Source organism: Cnephaeus nilssonii (genome assembly GCF_951640355.1).
Source record: "Cnephaeus nilssonii genome assembly, chromosome: 20".
NCBI lineage: Eukaryota > Metazoa > Chordata > Mammalia > Chiroptera > Vespertilionidae > Cnephaeus > Cnephaeus nilssonii.
The window spans coordinates 16,076,051-16,103,953 of NC_137091.1; the positions used below are offsets into that span (position 1 = coordinate 16,076,051).

The 27,903-nt window shown below is 42.1% G+C and overlaps 1 protein-coding gene across 1 annotated transcript in view; it reads left to right on the top strand.

Annotated features, from left to right (window-relative positions):
- The window catches only part of CDH11 (cadherin 11), a 141,019-nt gene extending 113,326 nt beyond the window's left edge, over positions 1-27,693 (top strand). The window contains exons 9-13 of the mRNA XM_079800070.1: positions 2,779-2,915; positions 3,734-3,867; positions 4,324-4,441; positions 22,034-22,285; positions 24,547-27,693. Coding sequence (XP_079656196.1) covers positions 2,779-2,915; positions 3,734-3,867; positions 4,324-4,441; positions 22,034-22,285; positions 24,547-25,043 — 1,138 coding nt within the window. The 3' untranslated portion in view covers positions 25,044-27,693. The remainder of the gene's footprint in view (positions 1-2,778; positions 2,916-3,733; positions 3,868-4,323; positions 4,442-22,033; positions 22,286-24,546) is intronic.
- Positions 27,694-27,903: the final 210 nt, after the last annotated feature.

Here is a 27,903-nt window from a genome sequence, read left to right on the forward strand (position 1 = left end):
ATCCCAACCTGTTGCACTAAGTTAAAGTTAATAGGCACCTTTTGAGGCATTCGCTGCTTTAGGATCCCAGTGATGGAAATACTGATGCTCAGAAGGATGATGTGAATTCCTCAAAGTATGTATGTTAGTCCATATCTACCCTGAGTCCACTTTGAGCTTTTTACTCTAGCCAAGCCGCCACTAATGACAAGATTTCCTGACAAGGTTTGCGTACTGAGTTCTCCCTGTGCAGGAAGATGCATTACATAATGACTGAGGGTCATTATAACACCTTTCAACTACTCAACACTGTTCATGGTGTGAATTATAAATAGCTTTGCTTTGGTCAGGAATATCGAGGTGCATTAGCGACTTTTTAGAAGAGTGATGACGTAAAAACACGTGGAGCAACTGCTGATCCCCTCTACACCTCATTGTCTCCCAGGACCCACTTCAGCAGCTGGGTATTGGGGTCATGTTTTCAATGGTAGCTGTTTCGTGCATGCAGGCAATTCCCATGTCTATAATTATCCAGAGATGCTCAGTGCATCAACCCCCTTGCACCAACCCCCTTCACCCCCTTGGGTCTCCTTTTATTCACTGGGTCTCCTATCCTCACCACCTACTTTGCTAATAGCTTATCTTCATCTCTAAAGGAATTTGTGTCATATTATTGGACATATAGGTAAGGCCTTACTGCAGGGGTCCTCAAACTTTTTAAACAGGGGGCCAGTTCACTGTCCCTCAGACCCTTGGAGGGCTGGACTATAGTTTAAAAAAAACTATGAACAAATTCCTATGCACACTGCACATATCTTATTTTGAAGTAAAAAAAACAAAATGGCAAAAACACCACATATGGCCCGCGGGCTGTAGTTTGAGGACGCCTGCCTTATTGTGTCACCCCATCTCTTAGCCGCGTGAACATTTTGCCTATCTTCTTTTTCTCAGTCTGTAGCATTAGACACACCTTTGTTTACAACTGTCTTCCTGAAATATTCTCTCCTCTTAGCTTCCTTGGCAGGAATCTCTCCCGCTTCCAACAGCCCCACACCTGGTGTCTTCACTAGTCTCAGAACCCTGCCCAGGCGCTAAGTCAGATATTTTAAACATCTATTAAGTCATGCAATTCTCAAAACCAACCCAAAGTTAGGTACTCTTCATATTCCAGTTAAAAAGATAATAAGCTGAGATTCAAAGAACTCAAGTGTCTTTTCCAATATCACTCAGCTTATATGTGCTGGAGCATGAACTTATACCTAGGATTTTACAAAACCAATTCACTTGTATGGAATAATGCTTGGAATCCTTCCATTTCTTCCTACAATTGTGTCTTATCATGTTAACTAGACAGTAAATTTCCTGGTGGTGAGACAAAACATCTTCTATTATTTTTCCTCCTTTTCAGTAGGGCTCTCTGCTGAGGGCTCAGTTGCTAATCCTCTGTTGACATCTACGAGATGTGTAATGTCTACCGTTTCTTCTCTGGGTGAGGGCCCTGATCATTCCATTCCCACAGGGAGCTGTGCAGTCACGTGATCCCAGCGATAAGCTCCTGTGGGTGCTTCCTGATGCACATGGTCCCTCTCTCCTGCAAAGAACAGGATCTGGGATCGGAAGATCCAGGTTCTAACAGTGGCTCCCCCAGAAACTAGAAAATAGGCCATTGGCCAATCCCGTCATTTGTAAATTGAAGATAATACACCCTGTGACCTCCATGGGCTTTGCTACCTCTAATATGCGGTTGTATGGCCCTCGATGAATGCCTCCAGGCATAGGTATTCTGTAAACTTCAGGGAAACACAGCTAAGCCCTCCAAGAACAGGAAACTACACAGTGAGGAAGCCCAGCATGCTACCCGAGTTGACATGACCATCTTCTCCACTTGGAGTCCGTGTGGGGGAGGGCAGGAAGGGCCTTTAGAGTTCAGCAGACTCTTGAAAGCCAGGGCTCTGATACTTACAGCTCGGCATGCCCTGAGAAAGTCCCTTTCCCTTTTACCTCAATAACGGCCCTTCCGCTTGCCCCATCTCCCACCTCACCTTGCCATAAATATACTCCAGTAATATTTTGAAAATTATTTTGTCTTTTGTTTGAAACAAAATAAATTTTCTAGTGGACAGACGTAGCTGAGACCTTGTAGCTGTGCTGTTCGGCACAGTCTGGGGTCATTAAAGTGTGGGCAGTGTGAATGTTCCACATGAATGGCCAAGCCTGCTTTGCATATTTCACCCTGGAATTCAGAACCGAGCTACCTGAGGACCCCTAAAACTAGGCAAATAAGCTAAATAGATCTGCTCAAAACGCAGTTCACATTGTTCTTTAAATGAGAAAAAGGTTTATTTTGGACCATAAATGATCCTTGCTGATAAATTTAGATAAACGTAAAACTATTTAATATCTCATGCAAAAATCTGGCAAAGGTTTGATACATTTATGACTTTCTGAGTAATTTGGGAGCAAGGCAGACCTACTTCCCAAAATGCACTTTTATAAATATTCAGATGGTGGGTGATTGTAGTAAATCTGGAGAAATATGCAACATGGCATTACGCTTCTCAATCAAATATGCTAAACAGCTCTTTCATTCATTGCACTGGATAAAGAATTCTAATGCGGCAAAATGATTTCTATAAAAGATTCATGTACAAAGTTTGAAAAGTAAATTTGATTAAAAAGAAAACACCTAGCTCAAGCAACTAATTGGAAAAGTTGCTTTAAATATAGCATGGAGAAAATACTTAAATATTAAGCTGCTTGGAATGCCTCTTCTAATTGCCTCATTTGCATTCTGCTTAGGTATTCAATTGATCGGCATACTGACCTGGACAGGTTTTTCACTATTAATCCAGAGGATGGTTTTATTAAAACTACAAAACCTCTGGACAGAGAGGAAACCGCCTGGCTCAACATCTCTGTTTTTGCGGCAGAAATCCGTAAGTGTTTTCCTAAGGGCTTTGATTCTGCTTTATCAATTATTATTCCTTCAGATTCCACATATTCTGGAAAGGGACAGACAGCTGAGATAGAATAAACATGTTTTCCATCTTTATAACTTGTTTTTGGTTATCTGTCTAGGAAGTCATACAAGTCAAGACATAGAGATGTTTTTGTTTCCTCTGGGTGCAGACTTGGCCAGTGAGCTGATCACCCTGAGCAGCCTGACACTCACGTCCTTCATTGAAGGATTTCTCCCTATATCCTGTCACTCAGTTTTGTTTAAACCCAGAGCAGCAGAATCCTTAGAGCCAAGATTTGTGGCGTCTTGTTTACCTGTAGACCAGTGGTTCCCAAACTTGATCATGTGTTGGAATATGATGGAGGGATTGTTATAACAAAGATTTCCCTCAGCGCCTCTGGTTCAGTAGGTCTGGGCTGGGGCTTGAGTGTTTTCATTCCCAAGGAATTTCCAGGTGGTTCTGCTGCTGCTCTGGGGAACCCTGGTTTGAGAACCACTGCTATGGACTACACTCAGGGGTGGCAGGCTGTATTCTAAGCATTTAGAATATAAATAACCTCAGCATCAGAGTCAGAAGAAATAGAAAAGTGGCTCTTCCTGGACTAATATTCACATTTATCCCAGAGCATCCCCCGCACCCTGGTCCCAGCATACTTCCGGTTTCAGATGGCTTTTGTGCCAACAATGCCTGTCCCTGCACTGCCTGGAGGAATGGCTGGCGCTTACTCCTTCCTAAGAGTAACCTTGGACCAACGTGCATTCCTGCCTAGCACTGACTGAATGCTCTCTTTCCAGACAACCGGCATCAGGAAGCCAAAGTCCCTGTGTCCATCAGGGTCCTGGACGTCAACGATAACGCTCCCAAGTTCGCGGCCCCTTACGAAGGCTTCATCTGTGAGAGTGACCAGACCAAGCCACTTTCTAACCAGGTACCTTGGCTTTTCCCCTCCCCTGGCTACGAGCAAGGCATTGGGAAACAAGTTTGTGAGGTTTTTGTTGTTGTTGTTTTTTTTAAATATCTTTTTATGGATTTCAGAAAGGGAGAGGGAGAGAAACACCAATGATGAGAGAGAATCCTTCATAGGTTGCCTCCTGCACACTCCACACTGGGAATCAAGCATGTGCCCTGACCGGAAAACAAACCGTGACCTCCTGGTTCATAGGTCCATGCTCAACCACTGAGCCACACTGGCCGGGCCGAGTTTGGGTTTTGAGAGCATCACCTGGAGATACCTCCCACTACCCAAGAAAGCTTCAGAGCCTCAGTTCAGTTCTGGAACTGTGTTCTCTGATTAAAACCAGGCTTGTTAGCCAGCCGGGAATTTTTAAATAAATGATGTGACAATGTCAGCATGATTTAGTTATGGGCCACCTTTCTCTTTCAGCCGATTGTTACAATTAGTGCAGATGACAAGGATGACACGGCCAATGGACCAAGATTTATCTTCAGTCTGCCTCCTGAAATCATTCACAATCCAAACTTCACGGTCAGAGACAACAGAGGTTCGTACCAAGGTTCCTATGCCTTCAGAGACATAGAAATGGGAAATAGATGGCTTTTATGTTGCAGAGCGCAAGTATTTTCCCTCATCTCAATAATTAATGCCTTTCTGGTGAAGAGCAAACGAGAAATCATAATGCCATCTTTATTATGAGGCATGGGCTCATTTGGCGCCTATGAATGAGTGAGTCTGATGGTATTTTACTTTTGTTGTTGTTGGCTTTGATGATCATGAAGCGGTGGCAAAACCAAGTGGGGAAGCTTATAGAGTCAATAGCAAAGAACTTCATTCATATTTTTTTTCAGAGGTTGGTGAACCCTAGGGGGCGGAGTGTGGCTTTATGAATGTTGATATCAAGTAGAGATTAAAACAAATTAGGTCAAGTTTACCAGGCAATGGAAATTTTCGGCTGGCCTTCTCTTCCATGCACAGTTGGGATGCAGTGTGATGGGTACAGAGCTGGGTCCCTGAACGTGGCTGCGGGATGACCACCGGAAGGGCGTGGACAAGGTACCTTGTGGCCACAGGAAACTTGGGAAAGGCAAATGCTTCCTGCTTCCCAGGGCAAAGTCTTCAAATTGTTTGTGTTGTATAGACCCAAATGGATTCAGTTCCTTGACAACGTTGGTGGCAGAGCCAGGATAAAAAAACTAAGTTTCTTGACTCCCAGCCGGACTAGTTTGGTCTGCAGCTGTTCCAATAAACCTATGACGATGCAGATCTGTAAAACAGGCTGACAAACGCCAACATTGGACATAGGAATAAAAGGTGGTCCTGAGTGTATAAGTTTTCATCAGCTATGTGCTAGCTGTGTGCTAGGATATACATTGATTGCTTTCTTGGTGACTGAGGCCAGGCTTATAGGACCTTAAATTAATTGAATAAGTATTATTATTTCTTCATCATCGTTCTTATTATCCACTATTATCGGTATCATAAATGCCAGCAGCTATGTTGCAAACACCATGCCAAGACCCTTCCCACACTCTGACCATTGAATTCTCTCAGCCCACCACGGCTAAGGATTATTATTATTAGTTCCACTTAGAAGATGAGGAAGATTAGGTGCAGAATTATCAAGTAACTTGTTCAAAGTCGATCAGCTACAAGCAGAGAAGGGATTGGGAAGTATAAATAGGCAGTTGCAAAATAGCCATGGGGATGTAAAGTACAGCACAGGGAATATGGTCAACAATATTGTAATAACTACATATGCTGCCAGGTGGATACTGGAAATATCAGTGAACACTTTGTATGCTTGTCTAACCGCTAAGCTGTAGGTCTGAAACTAATACAAAATAATATTGAATGTTAACTGTAATTGAAAAAGAAAAAAAATTAAAGTCAATCAACTGCACAGGAGTTGGATCTAGATGTTAAACCCAGGCACGCAGAGACTAGAGCTTGCAGCCTGAGCCACTGCATCCTGCTGGGCTGATTATTAGAGCACAGGAGCGTTCCCCATGCCACTTGGATTTGGGGGGAGATGACCTGACCTATTTTATTATTACTTCTTGCATTGATTTGAGCATTTAAATATTTTTAATTGAATTTTAGAGAGGGAGGGAGATAGAGAGAAACATTGATGTGAGTGCATAACATTGATGGACTGCCTCCCACACACGCCCTAGGCATGTGCCCTGACAGGGAATCAAATCAGCAGGCTTTCAGTGCATGGACGACGCCCAATCAGCTGAGCCACACCGGTCAGGGCTGAGTTGAGCATTTAAATGCAGCCCTTCTTAATCAGGCACATCTTTTTTTTTTTAAATATATTTTATTGATATTTTACAGAGAGGAAAGGAGAGGGATAGAGAGCTAGAAACATCGATGAGAGAGCAACATCGATCAGCTGCCTCCTGCACACCCCCCACTGGGGATGTGCCCGCAACCAAGGTACATGCCCTTGACCGGAATCGAACCTGGGACCTTTCAGTCCGCAGGCCGACGCTCTATCCACTGAGCTAAACCGGTTTCGGCAATCAGGCACATCTTAAATGAGACTCTGGGGTACAACGGCCCAGGTGTTGTGGCCGAGATTCCTCTCCTGATGCCGTGCTTTCTCGGTGGACATGCTCTGGACAGCCAGGGTGTGGAGGAAGTTAGAGGGAGAGACATGTATTTTAAAGGAACCGGACAAAACAATCTCTAATTCCCCTTGTAAATGATTTCCATCATTTCAAAATAGAAACATTACTTGGAGCTCTTTAATGTTATATTTCATCTGAGGTTTTTCTTGTACTTGTTGGCTTTGGTTCATGTGCATGTGTGAGCGCCTTAAACCCCATAAAGAGAGAATTCTGCAAAGCCTGGGCTAGATAAGTGATTCTCAGCGAGGAGCACATTGCTTCCTTTTGGGAAGGTGCATCTCTCCAGAGAAGGCAGACCCTGGCAGGTAATGGACATGAATGTTCACTGAGCTGAGGTGAACAAGATGGCACACACAGTGCTTTATAATACTTTCTACGATATGTGAGCATCTTTGAGCTTCTGAGAATCCACTCTTGGAATGTTCTTAATTCCCAAATTATTTTCTGCTCATCCTGGATTGCTACACAACTACATTGTTTCAGCCTAGGCTTATGTCAGTTTTATGATGGTAAAAAAACAACAAACAACTAAAAATTTTATCACTATTGAGGTGATCTACATGGTTGTCCAGGAAACGCTGGTGTTCTCACATGCCTCAAATGCTACCACCTCTTTTATTGCCTGTCTTCTCTAATACCTGTGGTCAGACAACTATCTGTGTTTGTATAACCCACAATTCTCATCTGAGCTTCATTGCTGGATGTATTGCCTACATCCCCAGTTTATCCTGACACTCCCTAAAACAACAGGTGTTTTTTAGACTTCCTGGCTGTGCCAACATCACCTCCATCATCGGCCTTGTCTTCCTTACTTTTACGTGTGCAATAATACTCAGCTGCTGTTAACTCCCTGAAACATTACAAAAGATATACTGTTCTTTGGGGGGTTATGAGTATGTCACATTGTCCCCGTGCTTCAAGGATGCCACATGTATTTTCAAGGAGATTATATTCCCATAGATGAGCCAACCCATTGCACAATGTGTGTCCCCTTTCTTATAAGAGTCTCATCCTAGATTGGAGCCACCACTTTTGCAGGAAATTGCTACTTTTTAAGAAAAACGACTTTATTAACTATGGCCAACAGTTAATGAAAACTCCCATGTTTAGAGCTATTATGAAACCTTAAAGCAAATGCAGTCATATAATTATCATTTAATAGAGTATCTTTCTACTAGATCCTAAAAGTAATTACATATTGAAGTAATCCAAAAGGAGGAATCACTTTCCACATCCTATTAATAGCCTACTGAGTTGCCAGATTTCTCGGCTGAGACTGTTTTCCATAGAAAACACGCAGTAATGGTTTATATCACCCTGGGTAAAAGCATCAGTTCTTTCTCCTTGAGTGTTTACTTTCATTATGCCATGTAAATATCTGGGACTGTGTTTGCCTAAATTTGACATAAGCACAGGGCATCTTTTTAAAACCTGAATTCATGGGGGTAACATTCATTAATAAAAGTATATACCTTTCAGGTATGCAATTATATAATACACCTTATGTATACTGTATTATGTGTTCACCACCCCAAGTCAAGTCCCTTTCCTCACCATTTATCTCCTCTGTCCCCTCTTCTACCTCCCCTCAACCCTCCCCTGCCCCAGTAATCACCATACTGTTTTCTATGTCTATGAGTTGTTTTTTTCTTTGCTTAATCCCTTCACCTTTTCACCCTGCCGCCACCCCGCTGTGTTCTGACAGCTGTCAGTCTGAGCTCTGTATCTATGAGTCTGTTTCTATTTTGTTTGTTAGTTTATTTTGTTCATTAGGTTCCAGATAGAAGTGAAATCATATGGTAGTTGTCTTTCTTTAGAAATATAAGGGAGAAAGCCATCTTTATACACACAAATCTTTTCATTCCTTTTATCTTGCTCCATTCTACAGCCCCAGCTTCGGAGACGAGTCTGCAGGCAGACAATGGGGATAAAAATGTTCAACATTTCAGTCCCTCCTGGGCTGTTAATACCGAAAAGGGTGCTGTTTGGGCAGATGAAGAGCTGATCCGCCTAGGTTTTGAGATGCATTTACTTTGAAAATGTCAGACTCAATGGCATCTCTAAAAACACAAGAAACATGGAATGGATAAGGAATGAGCCAAGCAAAAGAAATGCTGAGACTAGCCCCTCTCATCTGTCTAGCTCTTCATGAATTTATAAAACCTCCCATGGCCATTGTTTCACTTAATTTCTCAAACAGCCCTATGAGGTGGGCATGTTGAATATTTTCATCCTCATTTTCTAGGTGAGGCAGGGATATGGACATCAGAAGCTTCAGAGGCTCAAGTTCATGCTGCCAATGAGTGAAATAATGGAAAAGTTTGAGTAGTCGGAGGGTTCTCGCTAGTGAGCATAACACAGTGTATTACGAATATAAAGCTCATGTCTTTTCTAGTTAATTCTTTTTGCAAAACCTTTGTTTATCCTGTAGTCAAATAATAACAGTCTTCAGAAGAGGTAGAACCTGAAATTCAATTAATCAATCTAGGTTTCCAGGGAAAGTGTGAACCAAAGACAAACTTTACTTCAACTTCAGTTTTAATCATAGCCATCGTCATTGTGGTAAAATAAATTTGCAAAGAGTTTTATAATTTTCTTCTAGGGCATAATTAATGCATATTCCTTGAAGGAAAATTAGAAAATCCAAACAAATAAACATTTAAATGATAAAATAACTTGATGGTAATATAGTGTCCAGAAATAATCCTGATATTTTGTACACCCTTCCAGATTTGCCCTTGGCATATATTTTGGTTTTTTTGTTTTTAAATATATTTTATTGATTTTTTTACAGAGAGAAAGGGAGAGGGATAGAGAGTTAGAAACATCGATGAGAGAGAGACATCGATCAGCTGCCTCCTGCACACCTCCTACTGGGGATGTGCCCGCAACCAAGGTACATGCCCTTGACCGGAATCGAACCCGGGACCCCCCAGTCCGCAGGCCAACGCTCTATCCACTGAGCCAAACCGGTTTCGGCTTGGCATATATTTTGATCTTTAAACAAGGCAGTCATAAAACACACATCCAGTTTTCCCCCACTTACTTATGTCAACATCTTCTTCTAAATAGCTTCCTAATTTCCACCTTAAGAATGTCTGATAACAGTTGACTACTGTTACGTAAGTACATTTTCTTTTTCTTTGTTTTAAATATATGTTGTTTTTATTTCAGAGGGGAAGGGAGAGGGAGAGGGAGGTAGAAACATCAGTGATGAAAGAGAATTATTAATCGGCTGCCTCCTGCACACCCCACACTGGGGATGGAGCCCACAACCCGGAAAACAAACCTTGACCTCCTGGATCATAGATCAATGCACAACCACTGAGCCACGCCGGGCGGACGCCTAAGTACATTTTCACATACATTTGACAAATATCTAATTATTCTTTTAGGCTAAATTCCTGGAGTGGAATGACTGGATCAAAAATTTTTGATACTTGTTGACAAACTATATACCAGAAATATTTATAATAATCTTTAGTAACATAGGTGAGGTCCCATTTCCTCACCGTCAAGCCAACTCTAGATATTATTTTGCTAAATCATTGATAAATTGATAGGTGAAATATAATCACATTTTAAAATATCAATTTCTTCTATGATTAGTAAAGCTAGAAGTTTTAAATAAGTCTTGATAATTTTTTTTCTTTGTAAATCTGCTATTCATGGCCTTCACCCGGTTTTGGAATTGTACATGTATCCGTTAGTCTGTAGTTGATTTGTGAAGTTCTTCATCTTTTAATGCTATTGACATTTGAGCTGTGGAAGCTGTTTCATAGGTTTCCTCCATGTTTCAACGCCCTTCTGATTCTAATCATGCTGTGTTCTCAAGTATAAATGGTGCACTTTTTATATCATTTTTTCTCTGTTTAATATTATCCTTAGCAAGGCTTTCCTTATCCCAAATGGATATCAACATTCGCCTATTTTTCCCTTCTTATCCATCATGCTCCCCGTTTCCAGCGTTTATTCATATGAAATAGACAATCCCTAATTGTTGCCCATTTCCTAAATATCATTTAAGTAATAATCTGTTATTTCTTAAAGGCTTTGTAATACCATCTTTATCATCATCTCTGATTTTGGGGGGCTTTCAATTCTTCGCATTCTCTCCACTTAACTCTAGTGCTGGTATTGTATTTCTCTTTAATGGTTGCATACACATATATGTTAAAATCTGATGTATATGTTCTCCATATTATTTTTATTTTAGTACTCTTTCTTAAGTTTTGGTTTCCTTGTTCCTGTAAATATAATGTAGAATTAACGTTAAGGTGCCTAAAAAGTACATTTGTGAATTTTATTGAGTTTATCTTAAATTTAAGAACTAAATATTTAAAAGCATTCTTCCATTCTAGAGGCATGGTCTGACTTTCCATTGAATCAGTTCTTTCTTCATTTCCATCAGGGATGTTTTGTAGCTTCCTTCATTTTGTTCTACACATTTCTTATTATGTGTGTGGCTAGCTACTTTACATTTGGATACTGTTGTGAAGTGGATTTTTAACTTACGTTTTTCAAGTGACTACTTTTAGTACAAACTGCAGCTATTTTAATTGGTCATTGTTCTAAAGTGATACAACTTCTCTGCTGATTTCTATGGGTTTCCTAAGGAGACACCAGTGTAAAAATTTAATGAGAATTTGCTTCATTCTTTTTTAGTATTTGGTTATTTTTTGTCTAATTGGATAAATGTGCACTTTTATAATATGTGTTCAATAATAGCAATAATAATGGATATTCTCACTTTACTTGCTACTTAAATAGGAATATTAGTTCTGGAGTTTCACCATTTATAGTTAATATTTGTGTGGTGGGGCATGTGTGTTTTAAGGGAATTTCCTTTCCATTATTTTATTAAGAAATGAATGCCCAATTTTTATCACAACTTTGGATTCTAACAATAAGATAGTTTGATTTTGTCTTTTGACCTAATGATTGGATAATCTAATTGAATGGGAACATCCTAATATTGAAGTTAATATTTTTAATTTCTAAACCTCTTGTTTTAAACAATGATCATTTGATAAAGTAGAGAGGAAGGAGCAAGGGTTAGAGATTAAACATCTGTCTTAACATTTTATCTCTAGAAGGGGATCAGTCTTAATATTAATACATGAATATTTAGCACGTAATTAATCTCATTTTAAGAACTGTCAATTATTACAGCACATCTAATTCATGGGCTGAGCTGCTATTTTGAGAGACAGAGGCCCTAGAATACAGAAAGCTGGCATAATTGGACCGCATCCCAGGTTCCCAGGACCCCGGGGCTGAGTGCTGCCCAATACAAAATAGATATATTTCAACTAACGTTGAAGGCCTGTCAGACCACGGTGTTACTTGGCTACTAAAACATTGATCATTGATTTGAGCAGTAAGGGGCAATTTTAGGAGCTTCCAATAAGTTTCTATTATAATAACAAGAATACTCTTAGGACTTACAAGTCAACAAATTGAAAGTGTAATTCTTTAGACAACTTGAAACACCTTCCCTGTCTCATTTGACCTACTCCGCCCTTGATGGCTCTTCCACATTGAGTGCCACTGTGACTTCCATCAAAAGCTGGGTGTTCCCCTGTTCTTCTATAGCAATCTCTTCTTTCCGTCCCTCCATAATCATGGACAAATGAGCTGTTCTCTTGTACTGTGGCCTGGAAGTGTCCTAGGAGTGAGCTGTAGCAGTGACTAGGACATAGTCCCTGATGCCAGGGTGTTCTCAAAGCCCTTGGGGCTAAGTTAGTTATATTGTGAAAGTTCAGCTAATTTTGATAATGGCTATGAAGGACCTGTGCACAGAGGAGCCTGCTGGTCATGGTGGCCCCCAAACAGGCCTGGCTGACTCCAGTCTTGCCACCACTTAAACAAGCCCTTACTAATAGACATACCTGAAGATGCCGCACCAATTAAAATTCCTCTCTGGCTCTCCATTTCCTATGCATTTTTAAAACAACTTTAAGCTGAAACCGGTTTGGCTTAGTGGATAGAGCGTCAGCCTGCGGACTGAAAGGTCCCAGGTTCGATTCCGGTTAAGGGCATGTACCTTGGTTGTGGGCACATCCCCAGTGGGGAGGGTGCAGGAGGCAGCTGATCGATGTTTCCCTCTCATTGATGTTTCTAACTCTCTATCCCTCTCCCTTCCTCTCTGTAAAAAATCAATAAAATATATTTTAAAAAAATAAAACAACTTTAATGTACATTGATTGACTTCAGAGAGGAATGTAGATGGAGAGAGAGATAGAAACATCAATGATGAGAGAGAATCATTGATAGACTGCTTCCTGCACATCCCCTACCTGGAGATCAAGCCCACAACCCAGGCATGTGCCCTGACTGAGGATCAAACCGCAACCTCCTGGTTCATAGGTCGACGCTCAACCACTCAGACCCACTGACCAGCCATCTCCTATGGATTTAACTGGCACTTTATAGCAAAGAATTATGTGATCTCCCTCCATCCATATAAACTTGGCCTTTGTCTCTTTTCTCTTGCTACCTTGAACCTTAAGCTCCGGAAACTTCCGACCACCTGTACTCTCCCCAATACGCCGCACTCTCACCCATCTGTGCTTTGCTCTGTGGGAATGTGCTCCTCTGCCTATTCCTCTTCCATGTCTCACTGTCAACGAAGTCTCTTCTAGGTGTCCCCAACCCCAGCCCATCTTAGAGGCTTCCTCCTCTGTGCTCCTTAGTTTTCTTACCACCCTGCATTCTAAGCAATTATTTCCATGCCTGTCTCCCACTAGACTATGAGCTCAGTGGGGGCATCATCCCAACATTAAGAAAAGTGAGTTGACCAAATGCAAGAGTTAAAATTAAAGAGCGGATGGAATAATACCATGTCATGTGCTTTAGAAATTTCAAAGATTAGTTACTATTATGAAAGAAATTATTATGTCATGATATAAGCCTCAGGCTGAAAAAGACAACCCATCTTTTGATGTTGGAATGTTCCAAAGGAGTCGATGTCACATCACCCACTATTGATAATTCCATAAAGTTACCCTGGATATCCAGGGCGAGAGATGACCTTCACATGAAAGTATTTGGCAAGAATCATATCTAAGATGGTCCAGTTGCAGGTCGAATGAGCTCTGATACGTGATACATTCAAAGTTTCATTTGAACTTCAAAAACACAAACGTAACAAAAAGTTTGCATGACAAACAGATTTGGCTGAGTAAGGAAGACAGCCAAGATTCACCCTGATTGGATCAATTGGCAAGCATCTTTTCCTTTTCTTTCCCTTTTACTATTTTTTGTCTAAACTAAGTACATTTCTTTTTTTATGAGCAGCACCAAATAACATTCAAATATGCCTCTGGTTTTTTACTTTCACTATTTGAAGATACCCAAGCAGATTTCTGTGGAACTTTTTCCCCCCTTTAATTGCTTTTGGCAGATCAGAATGGCAGATGTCTTTTAATGCCCTGCCATTTTCACTATGTAAATAATTATGTTCCTTTCCTGCCTGAAATTCATTGCTGCAGTATGTCCAACGCAGAGCACAGTTTATCTGGGAACCCGCCCCTCCCCATCCAGACGAAAAAAAGCCATAGTTCTCCTTGATAGATCCCACACGTTATGCATTCAAGGCTTCCTCCTGTCACTGACTTAACTAACTCCTGGGATTTCTCAGCTCACTAAAAGATCATAAATGTTTATATCCCACTGAATTCTTTAGAGGTTTTGAACCAAGAAACAGTTAGGTGGTATATTTCTTTCTCCTTCCCCATCACCAAGGAGAAAATGATCCCAAACAGAAGTGGAGGGAGAGTTGAGTCTAAGGGATGTGATAAATTATAACAATGAAAGATCTATTATAACAATGAACAAACAGTGCACAGCACTTAGATATCTTATCCACACACACACATAAGCAATTATTCCTACAATGCTGTTTATTGTATCTCATAGGTTGCCCCTCCCTCTGTTTTAAAGTGATAATGAAAAGATCATGATCACCTCTCCCCAGTGGAGTGCAGACCCTTGATTTATTTTATTTTTTTTTCCCAATTTTTTTTATTAAGGTATTATATGTGTACATATCTTGCCATTGCCCCCCCCACCCCACTCCCATATATGCCCTCACCCCCCAGAGTTTTGCGTCCATTGGTTATGCTTATATGCATGCATACAAGTCCTTTGATTGATCTCTTATCTCCCCCATCTCTCCCAGACCCTTGATTTAGTGGGGAGATATTACAGCCTTCAGTCTTGGGTCAAACACTTTTTTTTTTTTTCATGAGCACATTGAAACTAGCTTCTTCTAGAATTTACCTCATGGCAGCATTTGCTTCATTGCAAAATATTGAGAAAATGGTAGGTTTCTTTTTGCCTCTTGCATGTTGGTGTGTGTGTGTGTGTGTGTGTGTGTGTGTGTTTCAGGAAATGCTGTGGGAATAGGTGTTAAATGTGGGTCTCTCTGCCATACAATTCTTAGGTTTCTAGGAGCCACTCTTTTCTTTTTCTGGGACCTGAGTCTACCTGGATCGTCCCATAGGCTATGAGGGGGGTCCAAATAATTATATAACCATATTGGGGACATTTGGTAAAAAAAAAAAGAACCAATGTAATTGACATGCTATGGTGTCAGGATTCTAGGGATGGCTATGTGCTAACAAAAATACAGGGACACCTAGAGGAGTTTGACTCCTCGTTTTGTGTTTTCCATGTGATTGTGAGTAATTGCTTCCCTCTTTGTTTCTCAATTTCCTTTCCTATAAATAAGGGTAATTATATTTTCTGCACACAGTTTCAAGAATTCTTTGCGGAAAGGTGTGCAGAAATAACGAGGAATAGATTTGCACATATTAGCAGCTCAATAAATGTTGCCTAGTTGAATCTGACTCAACATAAACAATAGAAAAGAATAACGAGATAAACAATGAAGCTATTTAGCAGGAACACAATCCACAGTATAGACATAGGCAGTGTTGATCAGGTTGGGTTCAGAAGTGAAGGGGGAGGAGGTGGAGACTGGAATGAACTGCAGGCTAAGGAACGGGTAAGATCTGACTATGGAAGAGCCATATTGATGCTGAGATGTGGAGGAAAGAATATAATCCAGCTATTCATTCTGTCAGCACTCAGAACACCGCTAAATGGGCCAAGATCAGCAAGTAAGGCCCCTGCCCTCAGGGAGATTACTGTCTCATGAAGAGGATAGACATTCAAACAATCGCTATAGACTGAAATGTGCAATTATGTGCATTGACTACAGGTGGGGAGAGAGTTCATATGGTGTTCAGAAAGGAAAGGAAGTAAACATATATGCCCAAGCTATTATGCTCATCTTTAAGCATTAGTAATATCAAATATAAATAACTCAAACTTTAAAAATATCATTTGAAATATCTATTATTTCAGTTCCTCAGAATGAAGATGGCAAATACTGGCATCAAAAATTAAAAGTGATTTTTCAAACATCCCAACTCTGAGTATTAAAAAAAATCTAAAAATCCACCCATGTCTTATGCCATTGCTTAGCATGCATACTTCCAACATTATTAAAGCTTAAAACTCCACTAAGACTTTGGACACACACTATGTATGTATTTCACATGTGTGCTTATGCATGTATTTCCCATCATGTCGATAGTGCTATTGCCATGTTCGTAGGGAAAGTAGAGAGGGCCCAGAGGAGAGAGATCAAATAATGATTATTCTGCTGGTGACTGCACAACTCACTGCCTTTAGGGTGTGGGAGCTTTTATGTGGTACATAGATCTACTGTGTCTCTTGAGGTTTGAGCAGAAAGGGTAGAGGAGGTAGATTTGGGTCCGAAGTGAACAAAGTAAGAGCAAGACTTGGCCTAGGTTCTTCAGGTCTTTAAGCGTCTCAAAACAAGGGCCCCAAGACTGCTGTCCCCAGGGCCTTTCTCACAAGCTACAGTGTCTCTGATCAGGTCAGGCCATGGGGAAGCTTTAGCCTGGCAGAGAAGGACAGAGGAGAGGTGGTAAGATGGTGAGAAAGAGCATCTTATGAGCTTTAGGGAAGCTTGCCAGCCCTGGATCAAGCCACTCTCATGACATCAGGGCAAGAGCAGAATGCACTAATCCTTTGTAGCAGCCCTTCCTCTTTTCAAGTTGTTAATACACAGGGGCTGTGCCCACACATTGCCATTTTGCTCTGCTCCCTGGTTTTTGGTTTTGTTGTTGTTTGTTGGTGGTGGGGCTTGCTTGTGTGTGTGTGTGTGTGTGTGTGTGTGTGTGTGTGTGTGTGTAATACAAGAGTGGTAACTAATCAAGGACTATTTCCCCATCATAATTTTCCTTATTTATTTTTTAAAAATTTGCTGAAGAAATGATGAGTTTTAATAACCAGTGACATCAACAAAAGTTGAAGACATTGCCTTAAAAAGTTTGTGGATTATGGAAACCATCTTGCCGATGACTATCAAGAGTCACATCCTATGAACCAGATATTTTAACAAAAAGTCATATCCAATGAACCAGTAATCATAAGACATTCATCTCAGAAAACAGTCTTAAATTTGAAACCATTAGGTAAAAATTATATATTATATCAACATTATACATGAGTTGAAAAACACAGCATGCAGTGTAAGAACCCAGGAGTAAATTATAGATAAATTAATCATATTTTTTGGAAATTTTAATAACATTGGGAAATTCTTAAGAAAGGCAGAGGAGAAAAACCATGATGTCCTGCTTTTTTTTAACTTAGCATATCACCAAAATGTCCCAGGTTATTCAAGTATAGTTCCCTCCCTCCTTTTTTTATGTTAATCCTTACCGGAGGATATTTTTTCCATTGATTTTATTTATTAGAGTGGAAGGGAGAGTGGGAAGGAGAGAGAGAGAGAGAGAGAGAGAGAGAGAGAGAGAGAGAGAGAGAGAAGTGAGAAAGACACATCAATTGAGACACATTGATTGGTACTTGCTCTTGACCAGGAATTGAACCTGTGACCCTTTGGTCCTCAGGCCAACACTCTAACCTCTTGCCACATGGGCCAGAACTATATTTTCCCTTTTTAATGTCAATTGTATGTATCGCTCCATTGGGCCACATTGTCTTCATAACCATTATATTTGCATCCCCGTTATTATCAGGAACCTTTACCTTGTGTTAGTGTAATGACAGAGTGCACAGGCAAAACCAGCATATGATTAGCAGTCCAGGTTGTAGACATAACATTTTGAATCTTGAATTTATTTCCCATTAATAGAACACTATAATTTGTGCATGACATCTACTAGTAATTAATGGTCTGTTTGCAAGTTTTTGCCTAAGTTGGGGGATAAAATGGAACTGGTTATGTGCTTGTAGCCAAGGGTGAGGACATTGGGTGTCAAGATGAAAAAGTGCGGTGCTTGAGAAGCATTCTCTTACCTTGGGAATATGCTGCCCAGGACTGAAGAGCGCAGACGGTTTCCTTACCTGATGACGAGCCTTCTATGTAGGCAGCGAGTTGCTTTCCGAGCTGACATTTCCAGGAATTCACTTTCCTTTCTTTGCCAATAAACCTCTCTTCCTCATTAGTCTACTGCAAAAAGGAGAGATTCGAGAAAAGGATTAATATTTACTGCACATCTCCAACAGTCGGGCACCATGCTAAATACTTTTGTGAATGTAATCAAATTTAACCCTAAATTTATTACTTTCTTAGATGAGACTATAGAAATTCAAGGCATTTCTTAGTATGTCTAAAGCAAAGCAATTAATTTGTAGATGACTTACGATTCAAACCCAGGTCTGTTTGACCCTAAATACTAAGAAATTTGCTCTTTGGAAACTTTATAAAGGAGAAGGCCCTAAGAAATCTCTTGGTGGAAATTTAAAACTAAATACATTTGACTTTTTTGGCCTCATTTTATTAAATATGGAGTTAATTTGACATGTCCATGAAAATGTGTCATCATGGAACCTCTTGTTTTCCCTTGGGTCACCCAGAAAGCTTGGAAACATGTATGTCCCAAGTGAGGGGACCCTCTTAAATACAGATTGAGAATGGCTGGCTCATTAAAATAATTTAGATGGAAGAGAATCTGTGGTCAAACCTAAAATGCAAGGTTGATTTCCAGAATAGGGGTTCTGTTATTATTGTTAGTGCGTTTCTTTTTCCATTTATTTTCTAGATTTGTTTTTCACGAAGTGTCTGCCCATTGAGGGAAAGATCAGTGGCCAGAGTGGACCACAAGAAAGACTCTCACAGGCCGCAGCACTGAATCCTTTGGAATGTCCCTCCCAAAAGAAAGCGCGTCCTTCCATTGGTGCTTGGGCCACTTGGATCTAGAGGGGGACTATTTTATCTGCTCAAGCCACATGGAGCACCTAGGTGTCCAGCCAGGCTGGTGGAACACGTTTCCTGACCCACATTCACCCTTCCCCGGGTCTCCAGCTCTGGAAGATCTCGGTACTGGGTGTTACTTTTTCTGGTAGGACCCCTGAGCCCTCTGGAAGCACAACATGGAGGACAACCACCGACTTTTATGACATGATTTGGTTCCAATGACAATCCCATGCTTAAGGCATGCTTGATCTCAACCAGAGTCCTCATTTTTTAAATATGTTTTTATTGATTTCAGAGAGGAAAGGAGAGAGAGAGAGAGAGAGAGAGAGAGAGAGAGAGAGAGAGAGAGGCATCAATGATGAGAGAGAATCACTGATCAGCTGCTTCCTGCACTCCCCTTACAGGGGATTGAGCCCCCAACCCAGGCATATGCCCTAACTGGGAATTGAACCATGACCTCCTGGTACATAAGTCGACACTCAACCACTGAGTCACACCAGCCAGGCAAGGGTCCTCGTTTTAAAGATGAACAAGGGACATTCTAGATGGGACAAAGTCTTCTTCTAAAGTGTATAATTAGCACATGCCCAAGAAGAGAGCCTCAGCCCATTTATTTCCCACCTCTAGAGCTAATCTTAACATTCATATGTCAAACATGTTTGACTAGAAGAGATTAAACAAGAGTTCTCGAGATTCTACTGATCTGTCCCTCAGAGATTTAAATGCTCCAGTCAGCTGGGTACTTTGATGAGCTTCTGTGCCATCGTTTCAGTGAGCCTGAGAGGGCTCAGCTGTTCACAGTAAAAAAGCGTCTTGAATTCACACGCTGGTGTCCTGCTCAGATCCCTGGTTCCCATTAGTGTTTGATTTTCATTTACTTTCATGTGGAAGCTGGCCTGCTGGGATCCAGAGGGACAGTCTTGCATGGATGGCACACTGAAGAACAGATTTTAAATCACGGCCTCCACAGGTTTAAAGCGCCAAAAACACTCAGCTCACAATCCCTCCAAACCAGCACCATGGCTAACAGGGTGGGACCCCATAGATAAACACTGGGGATCTCACCCATATCGGAGAGGTACCTTTAACCATGGAATTTTACTATGGTGCTTTCCTTCTTAAATTTTTAATTTTCCTTTTTATTCATGATGTTGTTAGTGACATTTCAGATCATTAATATGGGGGGTAGATATTGTAACTTAATTTGCAAAAGTCTTACTGAACTCCAAAGAATTTATGAGAAGGAAAAAATAATATATTTTGAAATAATTTATTATAGATATATAAATGATTTTTTAATTGTTAAGCACAGAATAGTGGTGTACCCTAGAGTAAATGTGTCAAAATTGTCAGGAAACTGGGTTTACAGTGAACATTTTATTTGACCTGTTTATGTTAACTTTTTCATGATTTTCCACAGTATATATATTTTTTTCTCCAGAGACAAGAGTCATGGATGTCAATCACACAAAATTCAGAAACTATAGAGACGAGGGCTAGCTCTTCGGCCCTGCTTTGATTGAGATGTTGGCAGCGAAGGGCAGAGACCTGTCATGACAAGCCAACAGCTGAGCACATATCTTACCTTCTGCGCTACCTCGAGTATCTGCTCATCCCTAAATGTGTATTTTCTCTCACCGAGAACATGTTACATTTCCTTTCACCTAAAATATATCAAAGCGATTTTGAGAGTCTAAGGTATTTTTTCCTATGACAAGAGCTAATTCATAGCACTGTCAATCCATTGAGAGCCTGCTAGCTATTGGGCCATTGTGTCGATGATGATATTCATGTTGCTATAAATTTCTGATTCTTAACTCACAAATGGAGGCAGGCCACACAGAGGAGCTGTGTGTGTGTGTGTGTGTGTGTGTGTGTGTGTGTGTGTGTGTGTGTATAATTTGATGGAGCATATTCCAAACTTCAACTGTCTTATCATATCTGTATCCTTCCCCCCGCACCCCAGCCTGGAAAAAATATTTTTGGGGTGTAGAGGGATGCAGAGAAAATGATGAGGTAGCATTTGGGGCATAGGTTACAAAAGATTGAGAAACACGTAAAAGCTCACATCTGGAATTTGGGTCAATCCTTTCCCAGAATGGTTACATCATTTGTTCAACAAAGATTGATTGAATGTCTGCTGTGTGTCCAGCACTAGAGAGGCTGCGGTGAATCAGATAAAATCCCCTATTCTCCCAGAAGGTCATAGTCTATGAGATGTCAAATAATGACAGAGCAGCAGGATACCAATTTTTGCAGGAATACACAGTGTTATAGGTCACAAAGGAGCTGAGGGGAAAGGTCTAGAAAGGCCTCCCCGAAGAGAGGACTTTGGGATTCAATTTGGAGGCCTGAGGCGTCCACCTGCCTGGGTCAAAGGAATGGCTGGAGGGTTGAGGGGGGAGCATTAGAGCAGCAAAGAGACCAGGAGGCCAAGGAAGAGTGCTGTGCCTGGGGGCAGTGACTTCAGCATGCCAGCATGCCAGGCTGATGGGGACCGGTGGGGAGGGGCTGGATGTGAGGCTGGAAGGCAGGACCAGGTCCAGATTCAGGCACTTTCTGGTGGCTGACTGTGTCCATGTGGGCTGTGCTGTGTGGGCAGCAGCGAAAACCTGGAATCGTTTTAAGCAGGAGGGGTGGCATGTTCAATTGGGTGCCGGATGGTGCTTGACTTTCAAAGAAACTATAACCCTGCTGCTGGGTTTTATAAAGTATTCCCTCTTACCAAAGATATTTTCCTTTAGGACTCATGATTGAGTTCATAGTTTGGGCAAGGTTGGAGAGTGGACAGGGAATCTCTGAGAAACAAACAAATAAACACACAAAAACTGGCCAAAGGCTTGTCATGAAGTAGGAAAAGTGCAAAGAAGGGTTTTTTTGTTTGTTTTGTTTTGTTTTGTTTTCATACTCACTTAAGTATTTATTTACATCCTGCACTAACATAGACTATGTGGTAGAAGCCCACACTTGCTTGTATTTGAGGAAAAGGACAACACCCAACTAAAAAAGGGTGTGGTTATCTTGCCAATGAAAGAGCCCAGTTCTGAGTTTTGTTCCAAAACTGCAGAGGTTATACTGTGCTCCTATCACAGCAAATGACTGCAGCGTCTCGAGACACCTAGACTACAGAACAGGAGGGGAAGACTGTTAACCTTGGACATGAGAGGATCACCCTCCAATCCTACAGGCTGTGATGCAAATGGTCTGGTTCCGAGAGCTCACCCTGTCTCCCCTCTTCCCACAGATAACACCGCGGGGGTGTATGCCCGGCGTGGGGGCTTCAGTCGGCAGAAGCAGGATCTGTACCTCCTTCCCATCGTGATCAGCGATGGTGGCATCCCTCCCATGAGTAGCACCAACACCCTCACCATCAGGGTCTGCGGGTGCGACGTGAATGGGGCGCTGCTCTCCTGCAACGCCGAGGCCTACATCCTGAACGCCGGCCTGAGCACGGGCGCGCTCATTGCCATCCTGGCCTGCATCGTCATTCTCCTGGGTAAGGGCTCCCCTGGCACCTGCAGGGAGGGCTTTCCTAGATGCCCGTCCTTGAAACACAGATATTTCTGAGGCCAAGCTGGCTGCTAGAACTAGGCTGTGCGCTGTGGGTGAAATCTGAGACAGGCAGTTCCTGCTCCTGCATTTTATGGAATGGTGTGTGTGTGGGCAGGGGGAGGAGGGACAGGGAGGCAAATGAACCAGCAGCTAGAGAAGGTTTGGGGGAAGGCTGATAAGCAACTTGCCAGGCACCCCAGGACTGAATAGAAGCCACCTGGGGGTGCCGTGGGGTCACCAGAGGTTTTGCAGGAAAGGAATATGGACAGAGACCTTGTATATGAGCAACGCTTTGCCACACATGAGGAAGGAGAAGGATTAGAGGCAGAAAGAATAATCATGAGGCAAATGACAGTGTGTGAAGGACTCTCGAGGAACTGGAGGAAAGTTGAAGGTCCCCTGCCGGAAACTGGGTCTTGACTCCCCCTCTAATTAGCATTTGCAATATCTGGGGTTATGCCTGGGCTTAAGGGGACCCTGAGAACTCTTTCTGCACTGACAAACTGGGCTAGGGACCCCTCTTCTGCTCTTTCCTCCCATCTGTGATAACAGGAATGTACTGAGGCTCATAACATCCACCATGGCTGGGCCTCAGGAAGAGTAGATCAGTTCCCCCAGCTTCTCAGAACCTGTAAGTGACAAAAGTCAAGATTCAAATGCAAGTATGTCTGACACCAAGTTTATGCTTTTTTCACGATGTGTAGTTCGCTGCTGAATGAATGAATGGGGTTCAGTTACATAGGGGAGAACCAGTGAGCTCAGTTCCACAGTTTCTGACGATTGTCTGGGTACCAGGCCCCATGTCTGGCCCTGGGCGGGGGGATGGGTTGAAGAGAAGACCTAGACAAATCTCAGTGATGGATAAGTTCATCGTCTGTGGAGGAAAATACACCTGAACAGATAAACTACAGAGGCACATAGGGCGGTGAACCAAAGATGGTGGGGGCACAAGAATAGAAAGTGCCTGACCTTGAATGGGAAGGTCAAAAGGTCAGAGGCATCTTACTGGTCAGGTCCTGAGTTTCCCAGTGGGTGAAAGAGGCTGGGATGGATGGCTATTGCAAGCAGGACACAAAAGAGCGCTAAGAAATTCACAGGCTACCTGCGGAGCCAGGGCTGTGTACCACCTGATAAGGATTATGATGATGGTGGGAACGGGGGCAAGTTGGTGCAAGAAGCAGGTGCTAAGAGCTCGATCTGGTGCCAGGAAAGGTTTCCAGGATGAAGGATAAGACAGAGTCAGCCAAGCAAAGCGAGTGAGAGGAAGTGGTCTGGGCAAAAGTGTTGTCAAGAACAAGGCAGAGAGGAAGGACACTGCTTGGTGAGCACTGGGGGCTGGGTACGGTCTGGGCAGGTGCAAGCACTCATCCCTGCATCTCAGTGATGGGGACTAGGGGGGTTCTCAAACCGCCTGCCACATTCAGCCACGAACATCTTCTCCAGTGTTGCTGAGTGTGGGGGAGTGTCCTAATGGAACAGTGGAGAAGCCCCCTGGGAGGAGGCGACAGATAAAGAGTGAACCTTGCCTGAACTTCCCCTGGAAGCAGCTCTGCCCACTCGCCCATGTTGCCTGGGCTTAGTGGGATCCCTTCCTTCACCTGGAGTTCAAGATGATGCTCTTTTCCTCCATTCAATCAAATAAGAGAAGTTTTGTCTCTCGGGGTCTTTATAAACGTTCCCTCCTCTGTACGGTGGCTTGAAGATATAGCACCATTTCTCATGAAGAGGGAGTAGGTCCAGGCTGACCCCACCCCCGGAGCTCTGGGTGGGAGCAGGGCATCGCCTCCCATACAAAGGGAGGCCTGAGCCCTGTGAGCAGACACGTCCGTAACCTAGAGAGGCAGCTGCCTCCCTTTGCCAAAAGGAACTGGCCTCAGCCATGTTTAAGAGGCTGCAGATCACATATTTTAGGACGCTCCCAATTCTTAGGAAGATGACTTCCAAGTAGTGTCTGACTCATTTGTAAAAAGCTCAAAATAGCTCCAGCGTGCCGGTGTGTTTGGATAGCATTTTGTCCTGGCAGCATTCTGCAGAGGGAGAGCGGGTGGAGGGCACGTAGCACGTCTGTGGGGGTTCTAGGTAAACCTCTCCTTTCATGGACCGGGTTCCCAGTTCTATGCTTTGCGGGAAGCAGCGATCCCCCGGGCAGGGAACCCAGGAATACTGGGCTGCACCTGTTCTCACTTGCCTTCTCCTCCCTTGTAGTCATCGTGGTGTTGTTTGTGACTCTGAGGAGGCAGAAGAAAGAGCCGCTCATCGTCTTTGAAGAAGAAGATGTCCGAGAGAACATCATCACCTACGACGACGAAGGGGGCGGGGAGGAAGACACAGAGGCCTTTGATATCGCCACCCTCCAGAATCCCGATGGCATCAACGGGTTTATCCCACGCAAAGACATCAAGCCCGAGTACCAGTACATGCCTAGACCTGGGCTCCGGCCAGCGCCCAACAGCGTGGATGTTGATGACTTCATCAACACGAGAATACAGGAGGCGGACAATGACCCCACCGCCCCTCCCTATGACTCCATCCAAATCTACGGCTACGAAGGCCGGGGCTCGGTGGCCGGGTCCCTGAGCTCCCTGGAGTCGGCCACCACAGATTCAGACTTGGACTATGACTACCTACAGAACTGGGGACCTCGTTTTAAGAAACTAGCGGACTTGTACGGTTCCAAAGACACTTTTGATGACGACTCTTAACAATAACGATACAAATTTGGCCTTAAAAACTGTGTCTGGCGTTCTGGAGAACCTAGGAGATATGGAAACAGGTATTTTTTTAAATCAAGGAAAGGCTCATTTGAAACTTAGAAACATTTTACAGAGAGGATACGTTTAATAAAGCCGAAAGGACATCAAAGTGGTAAATACTGTGAAGTACCTTTTCTCACAAAAAAAAAAAGGCAAAGGTTGAAGTTGTTTATCAGCTTTGCTGGAGGGAAACCACTTGGCGTACGGAATATTTAAGCGAAGGAGAAACCTAACGGTGAACTTGCAATGAAGGGGAATCGTGTATGTGTTATGAACATCTAAGTCCTTCTTTCTTCTTTTTCTTCCTTTTATTTTTTTTATTTGTCAAAGAAGCTTCCACAAAATTAGAAAGGACAACAGTTCTGAGCTGTAATTTCGCCTTAAACTATGGACACTCTATACGTAGTGCATTTTTAAACTTGAAATATATACTATTCAGCCAGCTTAAACCCATACAATGTATGTACAATACAATGTACAATTATGTCTCTTGAGCATCAACCTTGTTACTGCTGATTCTTGTAAATCTTTTTGCTTCTACTTTCATCTTAAACTAATACGTGCCAGATATAACTGTCTTGTTTCAGTGAGAGGCGCCCTATTTCTATGTCATTTTTAATGTATCTATTTGTACAATTTTAAAGTTCTTATTTTTAGTATACATACAAATATCAGTATTCTGACATGTAAGAAATGTTACGGCATCACACTTATATTTTATGAACATTGTACTGTTGCTTTAATATGAGCTTCAATATAAGAAGCAACCTTTGAAATAAAAAAAGATTCTTTTTTAATTCTGGGTTTGATTCTTAACATTGGAAAAATTAAGTATTTCTAATGACCCCTTTATATTTCTAATTCAAGATATTGTGATCTTTGAATAACCCTATTTATGATCTGTTCGAGTCCACTGCTTTTACTGTTTATTTAAAATCAAATGTGTTTTGAAAATATGTTTTCGGATAACATTCTGTAACATCGTGCATAGCTTTGTTTGTACAATCTCAGTGTTAGCTTCCTGGCTTCTCTTCGCACACATCTTCTGAAAAATGAGGATGCTAAAGATCTAGGTCAGTGTATGACTTTGCAATACTTGTTAAATCATATGCATTTATCTTGTATATCAGTAATTCGATAGTTCTAAGAGATGAATCTGTGAGAGGAAATGAGATGATCAGAACTCTAAAGTTCAAGATGTAGATTTTTAAAAATATATATTTTTATTGATTTCAGAGAGGAAGAGAGAGGGAGAGATGGAAACATCAATGAGAGAGAATCTTTGATCGGTTGCCTCCTGCATGCTCCCTACTGGGGATCAAGTCCGCAAACTGGTCATATGCCTGACAGGGAATCGAACCTTGACCTCTTGGTTCTTAGGTTGACTCTCAACCACTGAGCCACACTGGCCAGGCCAAGATGTAGATTTTATGCCCCAACCTAGCATTTTCGGGGTGGGGTGAGAAGAGTCAAAAATATAAATTTGCCACAAGTAGTTGTCAGATCTCCAATGTTCTTCTGTTCCCTTCCTTTGATCTTGCCAGGATGTCATCATGCCTCTGATGGTTAAAACTGCTCACTTCTCCTCTTAATCTTAGCTTCTCTTAAAATAAGATGGTGTTTTAAATTTTGTCAAAGAAAGAGCAATTCATTTCCAAACCTTTGTTTTAAAATGGGCTTTGGGCCATGGGCTCAGAATGAGGGCAGGGACCCTGGTGGGTTCTGAGGCTCGCTGCCATTTGATGCGTGAGTTTGCCTACCGTCTCCCGCAGTCCCATCCAGCTGCCAGGGGACAGCGACATCTGTGAAGGACATCGCACCTGCTCAGGTGGGCCAAAGGTCAGAAACACAGCAATACTGGGAGGGAGGGGGGGAGAACAAGGAAGTAATGCTGCAAGTGCTGCCCCGCTTCCCCCCTGGACATGGGGCACGTGCTTGCTCTTGGATTGCAGACAATTTTTAGACTAATCTTTTTTTTGTCTTCTTTTTACTTTACTGTGAAAATTTCTCTGAGGCATTTCTTGGTATCTTGCTACGTACTATTTTTATGACTGAGTCGAAATCCATACAAAGAAATGTTTCCACGAAAGTGCGCACTTCCATCTTCCTTTGCATTTAAATCAAGCTGTCTGAACGCTTCAGTGGGATAAATTCTGTGGACAATGTCACTTTGGAATCTTTCATTTCGGCGAAGGATTGCACATTCTCAATACTGCACTGCCATAATTGCCGGTTTTGTTCATTTTTTTATATAGTTTTTGTAATCCAAAGAATATTTTGCTGGATTTGCACCGCTCTCCAATTGAATTTGAAATGAAGACATCACGCACAAGGAGTATGAATAGCACTTAAACAAGGATGCAGCTCTAAGTAACCCTGTCACCATGGATGATCTTCTTTTCTACAGATGTATTTGGATTCAATTTGACAAGTCTGTTTTCATGTTTTTATGTTTAAGGCTTTATTTTTTTTAAAGGCTGTCTTCCTTTCAATAGTTAAAATACTTGTTTTTCTTATTCTCTTCTCTTTTTTTACTTTAAGCCTCTATTGTTTGTAGAACCCTCTCAGAAGCTTGGAAATAAAGTGTCTTTTCCGGCTAGTGGAGTCCTTTCTCATTTGGAACCTATTGCCTTAAAAGCACCCTTAATTTCAGTGGGCCTCCCTCATTTCACTGCTTTCTGACATCGGTTCCGCTAAAAGAAGGGGCACTGCCCTGTTCTCTGTCCTTCTTGGCCTTGGGCAGTGGGTATTGCTTACATTCATCATTCATTCATTTATTCTCTCATCATCATCTTATATATATATTTAA